We start from the raw sequence: 15,540 nt of genomic DNA on the forward strand, positions 1-15,540 counted from the left end.
AGGACAGAATATGGATACACGTTCATTAAGTTCAAGATCCAGCTGAAATTTGGAGGCAGAATAAAAGCCAGACAAATTGCTTACACTGTCATTGATAAACGCTTCCTGCTTTCAGAGCATTATTTACATATTTTTAATAATTAAACACGATTTTTAAAAACTGAAAGCGGATGGTGGTTTTGCAGCTGAAAAATACAGTATTTGTGCACCCTGAGTCTTGGTTGTGAAAATGGAGTTTGTCAAGACCTGGGGCAGCAGAAGGTATTGAAGTTAGGAAGGAAGAGGGTTAAAAGCCCTCAGTTTTTTCTCTCTTATCCTGTCCAATTTATTATCCTTAATTTGGTGCTTTTGGCCTTTCTTGGCTCACTGCCTTGTTCTCATCAGCGCTGCCAAATCTCTGAAGCAAAAACCTGGTAATCTTCAGGAATAAGGTGGTCTGTAGGCAGGTATAGAAGTCTAGGAAAACATTGAATTTTCATCTGATTATTATTGATCATTCAATTCTCTCTCTGCATCAAGCTTCACTGACCTTCCTGTCCCTGCCCCAAACTTGTGAAGAGCTGATGTTTGGGGATAATCACATTTGTGTTTGTTGGGGTTGTGCTGCTGATTCAGAGCCGTTCCCTACACAGCAAAGTCATCCTGAGCACAAGGATTTGGTGCTGCTGTTTGTTTCCCCTATGGAAGAGCAGCACTGGAATTGCAGTCGTGCTGTCACAGCTGGGGAATGTACAACCAAATCCTCCACACCTTCCTTGATGCTCTCTTTTACAAAAGTTGCATTAATTTTTCATCTGATAGCCAAAGTTCCCACCACTCCTGGATGTCTGTGTCTGCCTTGTTATTGAAGTAGTACTTTTGTTTTTTTTTTTCCTCTGCTGCATTCTTGATTGGTGACTGTGCTTTCAGTTTCATTTTGGTTTTTGGCTGTGAGTAATTATAGAAAGGAAAAAGTGATAAAAAGCATTTGCAATGTGCTTACTGAATTAACTCCATAAAATGAGGTTTTCAAGCTGGGCTCTGTAAGCTGAAAGTGTGAGTTACTGTCTTTAAAAGGGTAAAAAAAAGGAAATGCTGTTGGTACTTCATACTCTCTGGGACACTGTGCTGGAAAATGTTAGTTTTCAAATGAAAAAAATTCAAATGTTGATATAAATATTCCATAATCAAAGAGTCCTGTAAAAGCAATGAAGATTAAAAGGTCACTTAGACAGTTTAGCTGGCTATTTTTAGGAATTGCATGGCTAACTTGGTTTACCTCAAAGTAGTGATTTTGTGCTGTGTACAGCAAGAAATTAATAATGTGAAAAATTTTATCATAGTGCTTTGCAATTAAGTTACAGTTTACAGGCTCAATGCTAGTAGTACTTTTAGGGTGCTAATTCCTGGTTGTACCAAATGGTTGATCATGCATTTCATTTGATTGTACTATTTAGCACTGAAATAAACTGTTGTCAGTTTTGACACAAAATGCAGAACAAAAGAGGAGAGGCAATGGTTTGCACTGTCCTGCTCCAGCCTGTTGGGCTCATTAATGTGACTGCAGTTAATCTCAGATGATAGTGCCCATTCCAAGTGGTTTTGTAGCCTCTGCTTGTAGTCAAGGATAATTTTATATACTTGGATTAACCCTTTACTGCTGTTTCACATCCGGGCTGTTTGAATGTCTCGTGTCAAGGCTGAGTGCTTTGCTCTGGCTTGTTCTGCTAAGGCACCATTTTTGTGCTTTAATTTTTTTGTGCTTTGAGGTTCTTTGGTCTCCTTTCATTTGTTTCTACTTTTAGTAACTCACCCTTTTTTCCTTTCTGTTTATTTCCAGTGTATACTTTCCTAAAGAACTTTCACGTATGTCTTGTATTTTGCATTCAAATGAATCAAATTCTTTTTGATTCTGCAGAATGTCTTAGTCCCAGTCGAAGGCTGTAGTAAGTTTTTATTAAAGCATAATTAGACACTTATTTTTGGATATAAATAGATGTTACTGCTTAAAATAGATGCAAAGAGATGTTACTGCTTAAGTAGAAAAGTTTTGAGATATTTAAATGAGTCTATACGGAAGTCTTCAGTGACTGAAAGCACTTTAGACAATACAGCTTTGATAGAATATTTTTCAAGTTCATGTTCTGTTTTAAAACGGTATTCTGCTTTTGCAGCTTATAAATTTAATGATGTATCTTTTTATTACAGGGAGAAGAAAATGAAAATTCAGGATATTAAAAACAATATTAAAGAAGCTATAGAGGTAAACTTAGGAGCTGTTGTTTTTTCTTTTTTTTTTAACTATTCCAGGTGGCTATTTAGACACTCTGCAATATTTTACTTGTGTTTCTTTGCAGACAATAGTGACAGCAATGGGCAATTTGGCACCTCCAGTGGAACTAGCCAATCCAGAGAACCAGTTTCGAATCGACTACATCTTAAATTTAGCAAACCAGATAGACTTCGATTTCCCTCCGGTGAGTAATTCACAGTGGCTGCAGCCATGCCTTCTTGCAAATGATTATATTTCACTGCCCTGTAGTAAATATCTCCCCAGAACAGTGAGCTGCTCTCTGGGAATTACTGCAGTAGGTGCCTTTGGTGAGTGGTAATCAAATTTACAGCAACACAGCCAGAATATTCCAGCTGATCCTTCAAGAACATGGAGACACCATTGTCTGCTTTTTGTGCGCTAGTGAAATAATCAGCCACAGAGTCAAGATGGACAGTGCTGGCATAAAGTTTGGATATTGTTGGGGATTGCCCTGCCCAAAAGGAATGGAGATACACACAGCACTCTCTTGGTGATTAGCTGGTGTTTAATGATGCTGATTTCTCTCTTCTGGAAGGATGGTGGAGTTTTCTTGCTGATTCAGACTCTGTGCCAGCCAGGCTCTCTGCAGAGGCTCCACACACGTCTTTGCCCCAGCCCTCCCAGTCCTGGTTAATCATTTGAGGTGCCAGCAGTCCCAGAGTAAATGCATAAAGGATAATTATTTAGTTGATGATACAACTTTGTGTCCACTCATGGCAATTAATTTCTCCTGTATCTCAACCAGGAGCAGAGGCCCGTGAAAATACAGTTTGCAAACATTGAAGACTTAAACACTGAGAAGATATTTTTGTTAATTGCCATGAAGTACTTTTTACTTGCAGTAATGCAGGAGTGTTTCAAAACTTGTATTTCTCTCTCTGTGTGCTGTTCCAGGGAGGCTGAGGGGAGGAATTAGGATGATGTATCAAAAATCATCATCCATTTACACCAGAATTTTGTGTCCAGCAGTCCCAAATGCTTGAAATGAAAATGGAAGTGTGAATAGTAGTAGCTTGTGGGATAGTTTGCACCGCAGCAATTCTTAATTCAGTTTGTAATTCTTGATAGGTAAACATTATTGAACAAGCCAGTCTGTGAGATCAACAGACCAACAGTTACCTTTTCCAAATGTTGCTGCTTCTAGGAATATCTCTGCTTTGGTCAGTCTTTATCAAAAGAAAAATAAACAAACAGACAAACTCACCTGCTTTGTGTACAAGGCAGAAGTTGGGTGACATTAGCAGTTAATTGAAAATACTGCACTGTAATCTTCAAATAATTTCCAATGTTGAACGGGCACAGACAGGTTGGTGGAGGGGGGATGTATGATTCTCTCTAGCACATAAAATGTCCTTGTTGTTATTTTGTCTTAAAGCATCTTAAATTCGAGATTTTGAGATTTTTAACCTAATGCCTCTTTAATATAGACATTTGTCAGTGTTGCTCACAGAAATACTCAGTCCCTTCATGGATGATCTCTCCTGCTGGGGGCACAGAAAAATTCATGTTTTGAAGATAGTTTTAGGAGAATATTTGAGAGAGGAGACAGTGGTTCCTTGCTCCACCCTCTGTGCTTCTGCACTGGCTGTGTGCCCACAGCTCTCCTACTGCCATTGTTTGTGCTAGTTCAGGTTGTGATCTGTAACAATGCTGCAACAAGTTCCTGTGACCTACCTCGTACCGAAATACTGCATTTTCCTTGTATCTTCTATCTCAGAGGTCGTTTTTTTCTTCCATTCAATTAGAGTGCAGTAATTTCTTTTAATTTTTCCCTTTTTTTTACTGAAAGGCAAATGTAATTGTGTGACTTACAAGGTCTATAAATAATTCCAAATTCACTGAAGAGTCTTTCAGGTGTTGAATGACAGACAACTTCAGAAATAACAGTGCTCCAATAAAACTAGTTTTTCTTCTCTGAGCAAAGGTATTGTCTTAAATTTTTAAGCCCTGAGTCTACAGAGGTTTAGGCGTGTGCATAACTTTGACTGGTGGCTTACTTCATTGGCATGATTAACTATTTCATATGTAAATGTTTGTAGGGTTGAGGTTTTAAACTGGATTTGCATTAGCCACAGATGTTGAAGGACTATTGTTGGCTCTCTCTGCCCTCGGTGATTATATAAGTTAATGTGTCTCTGGTTTTTGAGTTTGTCTGAATGTAGGTTGTAGCCCTTTGGTACCAGGAAAACTGAACCTGCATTTTAATTGCATGATTTAAATCAGGTGAAGACCTAGAGTGTCCCCAGGTGCCGGCTCTCAGTGCATAGTGACAGAAATCACAATCCTCGGGTACTGCTGTAAAAATAATTTTGATTTTGTTACAGATTTAATTAAAAGTACTTTGAAGGCAAAAATAATATTATGGAAGTGGAAAGGACAGGCTTATGTTAGTTATGCTTTAAATCCAGGGAAGTCTGGATCATCTGCTTCCTCCTCCAGTACACTGGGGGAAGAATTTCATAAACTGGCAGCTGAACCTTTTCCCATATAGAGCATTGATTGGGAAGGAGGGAGGGGAATTTTTAGCAATGTCAGCCCTGTGTAAATGCTGTCTGATTTGAGCTGCAGAACTTGCTTTCTGCCTCTAGCATTTTCTTCATGGGAAATCACATTTCAGCTGTCTTGAGGACATACTTTTCTCGGTGTAGTATTTGGTGCTCTTCTCTGCCCTAGAAAGAACATGAGGGTAGGGAGGAGGAACACTCATGTCCCAGAGGGATATTCTTTGAGGGTTGCAAGTACTTAGAACTAGACTCTTAAACACAGGGCTGTTCTGCTTCCCTTTAAATGCCCATTCTTCTTTTTCTAAACATTAATTTAGGTAGCTCTCCTAAAAAGAATGTACTGACACAGGGGTCAGCACAAGGATTGGGGTTTCTTCTCCAGCTACACAAGATCATCATCTTCATGAAGGAGCAGTTGAAATGGATTTTAAAGTAGAGGCCAAAATCTGTGTTTTTCTAATTCCTTGTGGAACAGGTGGAGCTAGAATGCAGGTCTCCTAACAGCAAGATTCAGTGTAATGTGAAAGGCAGAAGTCAGGAAGAATGTAGGAGCTTTACAGTGTGATGCTAATATTGGGATCTGGCTCTACATGTAAATTAGGATTCAAAGAGCAACTTTTGTATTCTGATATTCTAATTCTTTTCTTAGTCTGGGCCTCCATCTGTTTGCTTTGCAATTTTTGACTTACAGGAAATGTGTGTCATTTGTGTAGACCATATTGTTTTGAATTTAAAAAACCTAAAAAAACAACAGCTTGAGTTAAAAATAATGTTGGTACAGTGTAATGCTAGGTTAAACATCCCCTTTAAAGCAGAACATTTACTATGTTGGAGATTATTAATTCAGCACAGTTGGTATTAAGAAATTAAATTTTTGAATACAAGTAGTAGCATATGGAGAGAGGCAAAACATAGTACTGACTGAAGGGAATTCTGTCCACGTAATCATGCTGGTGTTTTAAAATATTGCAATTTTTAGTAGATCAGATCTGTAGTTGAGGCTTCCAAATGGTATTTCCATCATTATTGTCCTTTGATGCATTTAGCTTAACACAACTGTATGTGTGTGTTTTCAGTGTCAAAAATCAACCTCATGAGTAGTTTCAATAATTCAAACTAGCTGTGTATCTGTCTCAAATGTCAGGTGATGTTGGGTTAGCTGGCTTATAAAAGTGATATTTTTATTCTCTGTTTTGCATACCAGACAGTGGTTAGGATATTTTCTCCATCCCCAGTAATAGTTCTTCTCATCCCTTTCTTTTTGCTCTCACTTTTAGAAGAGGGAAGGAAATGTTCCCGTTTTATCAACATTTCACACTCCATGATCAACCAAATTGAACCAAGCTATGAAATAAGACCTATTTACTTTGGGTCACAGTCCATTTATAATTCTCTGGTTTTAATGAAATATTCAAAATAGCTGAGCAGGATTTACAGCTGCCTATTTTTAATTGATCTGGACTCAGCTGAGGAAGATGTCTCTTGAAAATACCATACTAAATTCAGGAAAATAGTATTCAGAAAGTAGTGGAATCAGAGTATTAGCTGTTGAAAGGCAAAATATCAGAGGAATGACTGCAGCCTGTGGCTCTCTAAGTTGTGGATGTTTAGAGGAGATGCTGGTGTTGTCTGCAGGTCTCTTGGTTTCAGTTTAAGTTTTATTACACTGCTCCATTGTAGTTATTTTGAATCTCCCACTACCACTGCTGCTGAATGGTTTTATTATGGTTTCTGAGTGGTGTCCTTGAGCTTTCCCACACTCTGGCTTCAGCCTCAAAGGCAGCTCAGCATCCCCTGTGCCCACAGCCAACCCTTCCCTGCGCTCCACACCGGGACGTGCCACCCGCACGGGGCCAAAAAAACCTCCTCTGGTTCCCCGGTGTAAATCAGACCATTGAACCAGCCCAGGTTAAAAATAACCCTGGTAACCCTTACTCCTTCTCTCTTCTATTTTGAGGAAGATTATTTTTAACAGGGATCAGTTTTGAGGTCTGATTTACAACCTGGCCCGTGGGCAGTGTGGTGCAAAGGAGGTGGTGCTCAGTGTGGTCCCTTAACCTGCAGCAGGGTCAGGACGGGGCTTTGGAGTCCTTAAAATGGTTTTGACACCAAAATCTTCAAGAAGGTAATGAGATAATAGAGTCTCAGCAAGAAAAGATGTGAGCTGGGATCTCTTCGCCTGCTACAAGTGTTCCTTAATTATGTAGGCAACAGAACAAAATTATCTGTCCCTGTAGATAACCACCCTGATGGGTGTAATGATAGATATATTATTATTCCTGTCTAAATACATCATGGGAGAAGAAGAGAGCTCTTCTGGTTTGACAGCATCACTGGCTTTGTAAAGTAATGACAAACACATTCACTGCAGTGAGGGACATTTCCCAGGGGGATATCTCAAATGTCACAGATTTTGGGGTGTGAAAGTAGGCAAAACATTTCCTTTGATGAGGATACTCGTGGGAAGCTGGGAGAGGTGGGAGACGGAGCCTGGTTTCTTGGGTGTCTGCACAATATTCTGTGCAGTTTGGATTCTTACCACAGAGGGAAAATTAGGGGCTCCAGCTTTTTCTTGTCCAGATTTTTGATGGTTTTGAGCAAGACACCTCAATGTCCTATTTACCTTTTTTTTAGTATCCTCTATCTTAGTATGTGTAAAAGAGTGATAAATACTTATCTTTGAGGTACATCTTGCGGTGCAAAGCTAATAGAAAATGTGAATATGTAAAGTATTTTTGCCTCAAGAATGTTAATATTGTTCAGTGGAGTGGGAAGTCTTACAGACAGTATCAGTGATGGGGTGCTAGATCCTCTGAAATAATCCTTACTATTTTTTAAATCTCTGTTACCTTATCTACACAGAGCAGCTCCCTCTAAATGGGATTCCAGATAATCCAATTGAGTTTACCTGATCACAGTTTACCAGGAACTATGTAAAGCTGGTTCTCCTATCCTTTAATAGCAGAATAAAGATTAATTAAGGAGTTCTTTTGAAGCCTTCTTTTAGTATAAAGTCTGTGAGGCAGGCAGCCACTTGATTTCATTCCTGTTTCTCATAATTGAAACATGTATAGCTATTAATAATTTGCAAATGAATCTCCTGAAATCTCTGATTTTTGTCTACATGGATAAATGCCTGATAGGAATGTTTTACTCTTTATGTGTGAATAGCAATATCTAGCAAATTTTGTTAGTGCTAATGTATTTATTGGAAGTATTTGTTGGACCTTTTTAATTTCAGCCCTTTGAATTCTGCAGTGCTATTTCACTGAGGTGTTCACATAATTCTGTTGAAATCCCACAAATAATTTCCCTAAATTGGAGAATCTGCGGCTCAGGACTTGAGACTGGGGGCATTATATACAGGTCCTTTCTGTAGTCCAGTGGCTTTTGTTGTACAAAACCTCCTCACGCTGTATTTTACTTTATTACTAATTTATTTGATGAGTATTTGAAGTAAATGCTAGTGCCTTGTTCTGAACTTATATTTTTAGCCAGTAAATTCCCACCATACCAGACCACATTTACAGGTTCAGAAGTTCAGGTGACTTAATTTCTCTTGATACATCTTCTTTGTTTTCCTCAGAGCAATCTTAAAGAACAAGGACAGATTAATTCAATTTACGTTGAAATAGAAGAGCTGTCAGCTGAATTAAACAGGAAATAGGCATAATTTAATATGGAAATTCTTAAACATTTTCTGGTTTTAATCACAGTAAGAGACTATCACAAAATATTGGTGTATGCATAGATGAAATAAAATTATAACTGTGAGCCTCCCTGGATTTACAGTGGATCCAGCCACAGCCCTGTTGTGTCAGGACTTTCAGCTAGTCTTTGGAGAGTACATGACATTTCTTCAGTGTTCCAGTAAAATTTAGGATTTTTTTTTTTTAAGCTCCCAGGAAACGGGGTGTCTTTTTACTCTTATAAAGAAATGCTACCAATTAAGCAGAACTTTCAGTTAATTTATTTTAAGTATATTTAAGCTTTATTTTTTTCGTGTAGACTTTATTGTGAGCCTATGAACACTTCCATGAGTACAGATGCTGCTTCTTCAGAAAGATTGGAAGAGGGTTAGTGAGCTGTCCTTGGGATTAGTGTGAATTTAGAATGAGGAGAACTGTTTTATCTTACACCCTTTTCTGTTGGTGGAGGTATCTGGCAAAAAGAGGCTTTTTGTTTCCAACTTGAAAGGAAGCAGCAGAGTTTAGTGTGGTCCCAGGTGTTTGTTCTTGGCACCAGGTAAGTTAATAAGGTCATTTGATTTGACTGTTCAGGCTTACTATATATTCATTAAACAAAAAGCAGCTGTAGTATGAATGACAGTTGTAGTAGTGAAATGATAGAAATGATGTAGTATGAAAGACATTTTTCCAAACCCTGATTTAAGGCTTGAAGGACATTTCTCAGTTTTGTTAAATCTTCTTTCTTAGACTAAAGTCTCCAAAAATAGCTGATGGTTGAACTGCCTCACCACTCTAAACTACCCTGAGAGAGCTGGAATGGTGTAGAACACTTCTTTGTGCCTTCTAGGCTATCAAGAAGTTTGATCCATTAATAAATTGCCTCTTTCTATGTATGATACACTTTGAAGAAGCAGAAGAACACTGATTATTTGGTTTAAATTGCAGAGGAATCTTGATGATACAGGGAACAGGCTTGCTGCTCTCACCCAAAGTGGGTTTTCCTCCTTAATTAACATGAGGAGCTGTGTTCTGGTTTAGAAACAGATAAAGTTGCTGTGGCAATTAAACTTCTTGTGAAAGCAGAAATAAAAGAGAAATGATTTGATACTGTGTCAGTGAGGAGTCCTAACCAAAGGCACGTTGTGGCTTATGGGTATGGGTTTGGGTGTTGGCACATTTCTCGAATGCTGTGTTGTTTTGAAACTCTTAACGAAGGGGAATAATGTGAGTTCAAACTTGACAGAAGTTTCTTAAATAGAATTCCCTTCCCATTGGCCAATCCTTGCAGCCGCATCCAGTACTACTAGAAGTTACCAAGCAGAAACACAGAATATTTGAGAATATTCTTCTTTTCCGAGCGTGAAAAACTACTGATACATGAGACTAAATTCTTGCTGAAAATATTTCTGACTCAGTTATGGGAAGTGCTGAGTGCACTGGGCCTCTCCCAAAGAGTTTTGTATTCAGCTCTGGACACATGCCAGTAACTGGAGAATATCTTCAACTATTTGTAGGTATGCGTTTCCTTTGTGATATCATCAGCGTATTTGCCCTAAAATAGCAAGCAATAATTAACACTTGTTCACACCATTAGGAATGCAGATGTTTCCCTATTCAAGTGAGTGGCTTAATAAACTGTCTGATTTGACAAATCCAACACATTCTGGTATTCCCTGTCCAAACTTGGGGAGAACGAAAAGGTGCCACGAGTTCCCTTCTCTGAGCGGCCCTGCAGTCAGAAGTGATGGCTTGGATTTCCTACACCAGCAATGAGAAATAAATCCATTTGATGAGTACTTACCAATCCTGGAAGGAGAAAAATCAGCTGGTGCAGTTTGTCTTGGAATGCTGTGTGCTGCCCTGCCATCCCATGACCTTGCCTTGTTGCAGTGCCTGGCGTGTGGAATGCAGCAGAACTGCCTGGCTCCCAGGAAAGGAGAGCTGTGCTCCCCCAGCAGAGCAGCTCTGGAAAGGGGCTTGAAACCAATGGTCAGTGCTGCTTTTAAAAGCTGAACACATTTGGGAAAGCAAAGTCCTCCAGGAGACAGTTTTACAGTTAGAAGTTGGTTTGGTTTGACCTTTAATCATTAGATTTGTAAGTCAGTGACCTATTTAAAACTCTTATTATGAAATGTGCAGCTCCATGGGACAGTGAACTTTGCCCAGGAATTGAATCCCAGTTTTAACCACAATATTGTGTAATGGTTGTACACACCTTTTAGGAGGTAAGGTTTTTTTCAATGGCATTGACTTTTGCTGGAATTAGTAAATAAACTCTTCTGTTGAAGGATCCACCCTATATTATATTTTACAAAGAAAAGGTAATGTTGCATGTCCATGCTAAGTTTCCTATGAATTTGATGTCACAGTGGCATGAACTGTGCCAGTTTTTTTCCCTGCCAACATCCTAATGCCTATAAAATATTGCTTCATAAACATTTTTTTTTAAATCTCTTTAGTATTTATATATCTGGAGGGAACAAAGCCTTGTAGACAGTATGCCCAGTTACACTCTTTCATTTTCTTACTAGTGCTTTGTCCTTTTAGAATGCTTCTCGAAAGCATTTGGTTCCTTTATTTTTTCCCAGGGCTGGAGCTTGTCTCTTGAGGATTATTTTTTTTAACAGCCAAAGTGCTCAACCCCCAAGTTTTTTAACACTTTGTGTAGTTCAACTTTGAGCAAAACAACTGTTTACCTGCTGCCATTTATTCAGCTTGCTGAAATTGTCCAATATAAGTAGGTTTAAACCTCGATCAGACTCTGCATTGCCCCTTTTCTAATCCAGAACTGTGTCAGCAAGATCTTTCTGGAGCAAAGAACCATTTTCCTTCCACAGTTCCACTCATGGGATTTTTTTCTCTAGAGGTCTACAGAGATTCCTGTAATTGAACACAAGTGATTTACAAATGTTGCCTATTGCCTCATTGTGTTGGGAAGCTTTCAGCAGGTGGAGAAAGTGTCACTTCATAAATAAAACATTAATAATGAAATACATTTCACATAAACGCGGCTTTTTAACCATTGTGGTGTTATGGTATCGTGAGACATGAGCTTTCCTCATCAGCAGCAAGTTGTGGTCCTTGATCCTTCAGTTATCTAAGCAAGGCCAGAGATGGTTTACCCAGACAGAGGATTTTTCTCAGGGTTTTTTATGGTTTCCCAGAAGTGGAGCCTGTTCTTGGGGATTGTGCCCGGAATTCAAACTATGCCCCTGCCCAGCCGGAGCAGATTCAGTCAGGCCCTGTTTGTTCTCTTCAGATCTGTGTTACATCCACATTCCTTTCCTTGAGTGTTCTCCTCAAGGATTTTCTCCCTCTTTAGGGTTGTGTGAACGTTTTGGGGCGTGTAAAGTCTGGTCTGGTGGTGAATAAATGCTCCAATCCAGACAAAAAGCTCAGGAGGAATTCACTCCTCACCTTCCCTGGTGATGCCATCCTGTCACCACTTGTGTTGACTTTTGTTGCTTTACACAGCTTCAGCTGTACTTTAAACAGGATCTTGGGTGTGTGTTGTGACACTGCAGCATTTTATTTTTTTAATGGAAAATTACATCGTTTGAATTTTCTTTTTTTTTTTTTTTCAATTTCAACTCTGCATCTGCAAGAATGGATAATATGATCGTACATTGCAAATACTATGGATCGTTTGGAACCCAACATTCAAATCCTATTTGTTGTGGAATGTCATCTCAAACCAAATTGTTATTTAGTATTATTTGTTTATTTTAGCTGCTTTGTGAGGATTTCCATTTTCTAGTGCAAGAAAAACCTGTGTTGATGCTGCTGTAGAGTCTGTTATATTAGAATGTGCCAGCAAATGAATCAGTGTTGTGGAAACAAGAACCAGACATGTAGGGACTAGTTTTCTGGCTATTTCTTTTCAGGAAATTTTCCTGCTATTTTTGGTTAATTTGTTTCCTAACTCATTATTTTTAGAGCTCTCATACAAATTGCACCTATTTAACTAAAAAAAACCCCCAAAAACCCAACCCTTTTGCTAAGTTGATTTTTCTAGTGGCCTCTGAAGCCCCTGTTTTACCTAAATACATAACAAATCTTGTGGTTTTTCTTGCCTTCCCTAAGAGTAGCCCCAGGCTACATTCCATGACTCAAATGGGATGCTGAGGATTTCTTGTGTTATTTTTTTTCTTAAATATTATTTCAGAGCTGTGGTTAGTGTAGGTGTACTGGGGAGGAGGGAGAATCTGGAGCTTTTGCAACCAGCTACTATGTCTTTATTCCCAAATCAGTCACTACAGCAAGCAGGATTCTAATAAAGCAGGAGATGAGTTTTGTCTGGTTCTGGCTTTCCTTGGGTGAACACCTTCCTCAGCTGTGTGAGGTGGCTCAGCATCAGTCCCAGCATGTGTGAAAATACCTTTGATGTGGCCTGAAGACAAAAGGTTGTGTATTAATGAAAGACCTTCATATTTGACCATCTCAAGTCGTGTAGTTCACTTTTAAAAACACAATTCGTACAAACAAACAAGGAAAAAAGACCAAAAGTAACAGCAAAAACCCATCCCAAAGAAACCCCACTGTGCCTTAGTATAATGATCTATTGCTCTTTACTTGTGGATCCTGATTTTGAAACCCCAATAAGAAGTTCAAAGAATGTGGAATTAAATTCTTTTTCCATCCCACATGGACAATTAATAACCTTACTGAGAGGATTGCTTAAGTATTGCTGGTTATAGTTCAGATTAGCAGGACAGGCATAAAGGGAGTTTTAAATATGTTATTGCTAATTTGGCCTAACAAGGCACAAACACTGATCTTTACCCCATTCTTGTAATTCTTGTATTTTCTTAGAAGTGAAAACTGCCCTTAGAACAGGGGGAGGGCTTTTCTGAACAATATGTAACTGTTCTGGTAAACTTAACCCTGGGCTTTCTAATATCAGTGTGTTTATGCTAGGGCCAGGAACTGGTTTTATTTTTCATCCCATTTTAAGATCTGATTTCAGAAACTACTCCAACTGTAAGGCATTATGGAGTTTAAAAGGTCTTTGAAATAATTGTTTTATATTAGCTTTCCACCAAAGTGTCGTAGTTGTAGTGAGAAACAGTAATGAGAAAGAATTTTTGTGGCAGAGTTTTATTCTTTGTAAACTTCTCTTATTAAAGCACTGGCTTTTTTTACTTTATATCTACATTTTTTTGGTGATGAAGAATGTTTTACTGCTTTTTCTGGAAACTTACCTTTGCCTTGTTATTTGTCCTTTGAATCAGCTGCTATTTCAGCAAAAAAAAAAAAAAAATCTTGTACAATTGCTGATTCCATTTTTCAATTTCCCAGCTTTGTAGTCGTAAGTTGAGTGAGCCATATGATGTTCTGTACTGAACAACTGTTACTTTTTAAAACAAATATAGAAACATTCCCCAAAATGGGTTTGGTTCAGATACAGAGAGATTGCAGATAATTCCCCCTCTCTCCTTTACTTTCTCTTCATTCTCCCTTTTGCTTTAGAAATATGTTTTCCTCACTGTACTCTGATACAGCTGAAGGTGACTGACAGACCCCCAGCTGCCAAGGAATTGGAAATCTGCAAAATTAAAGTATCCAATGAGCACAGTTCCAGCAGTGAGAGACAGAAAACTGAGGACTGGAATTAAGATTTTTGGTTCATCTTCTATTTCCTTTAATAGCAAAAGCAAATGGTCATGCAATCTGCAAATACTAAAGATCAAGTAAAGTCTTCTTACCTACTTCTGAAAGAAATTTAACTGGTCTTTTTGTTCATGAACAGTTCATAAAAGCAGAGAACAAACTGACATCTAATACCATATATAAACACCATAATCTCGCTAAAAGAAATCAGAGCAAAATTTAGATGTGTATTTTGTGTTTACTTTCATTTTTGTGTGTGTGCAGCTAGGGAATACTTAATAGCAATAAAAGGACAATCAGATTTGTATCTGATGCACTGCTTCCATCATTGGTGTTCATAATTGTGTGATCACACAAGCACGGATGCATCTCATACCTGCCAAGAGGAGGGTGCTCTGAAAATCAGCATCACTGAATTTACTGCAAGATGCCTTTATGCAACTTTAAGATGCAGTTTAAAGGATTGTTCTGCTGCAGTTCAGGTGTTAGTTGAGATTCTGGCAAGAATGTGAATTCTTTTTTAAAAAAATTCTTTTCAAAGTGAAGCTTTGGAATGTGTCCCCTTTCTTTGTACTACATTGATAGTAAAAGAATGTGAGAGACGGATATCCCAAGAGATGGAGGAACCTTGAAGCAGCAAAAATAACACATTTTTCTTCTTTAAAATAATTCTGCTGTAAAGAAGAAAGGTAGGGAGGCACAGAATATATGCAGCAACTATTTTAAAGATTTTGTGCTGGTCTGGCTTTAAAAAATAATAAATTATTTGCCACTTAAAATCAGAATGAAAGTATTTTACGCAGAACACTTCAAAGCTCTGAGAGATAGCCAAGGAACAGCCATGGTTGTTGATAAGAGAAATGCCCACAGTGATGTGTGTGTGTATTTTATTCACCAGGCTGCTCCTGTTCTTTATAAATCTATTCAGAATTGTTAGATCCATGGCCAGGAGTTCACTCCCGTGTTGCACACTCACTGTTGGAGCCAAAGTGCATCTTTCATATGCAAAATGAAATTGGTTGTGTTGTTAGCTTGTGTTACAGGTTCAGCAGAACTGAAGCATTGCATTTTTGGCTGTCTGCTTTCATATCTTGGCTTTCAGTTTTTAAGGCTGAGACAAAACATGATGTAGCCTTGTATCACTGTCTTTCTTTTGTAGCTCAGTGTCTTTTTACACTGTGTAAAAGAGTAAATTTATGAAAGTGGTGCAGAGTTAAGTAAGATACAGATGTCTGTGTAGTCCCTGAAGATCCTCACTGACTTGCAAAGTCATGTAAAACTTAATTATTGTTATCATTCATGTAGGAATTATAGAGAAATAGTGTTTCATTGAAGAAAAAAAAAATCACGACAGCCACATAAATGTAAAATATAGTGACACCACGAGTTAAAGAATAAGCAAATAGCATTGATTATTAAAAATGCCAACAAACTTGTCATTAAT

The 15,540-nt window shown here is 38.3% G+C and overlaps 1 protein-coding gene across 2 annotated transcripts in view; it reads left to right on the top strand.

The window, feature by feature from the left end:
* The window catches only part of GNAS (GNAS complex locus), a gene marked incomplete at its 5' end in the record, with an annotated part of 134,066 nt that overhangs the window by 81,426 nt on the left and 37,100 nt on the right, over positions 1–15,540 (top strand). For both annotated transcript variants that reach the window (XM_083873406.1, XM_083873407.1), the window contains 2 exons: positions 2,188–2,242; positions 2,337–2,456. In XM_083873406.1, coding sequence (XP_083729532.1) covers positions 2,188–2,242; positions 2,337–2,456 — 175 coding nt within the window. The remainder of the gene's footprint in view (positions 1–2,187; positions 2,243–2,336; positions 2,457–15,540) is intronic.

Source organism: Zosterops lateralis (genome assembly GCF_965231275.1).
Source record: "Zosterops lateralis genome assembly, chromosome: 16".
Taxonomy (NCBI): domain Eukaryota; kingdom Metazoa; phylum Chordata; class Aves; order Passeriformes; family Zosteropidae; genus Zosterops; species Zosterops lateralis.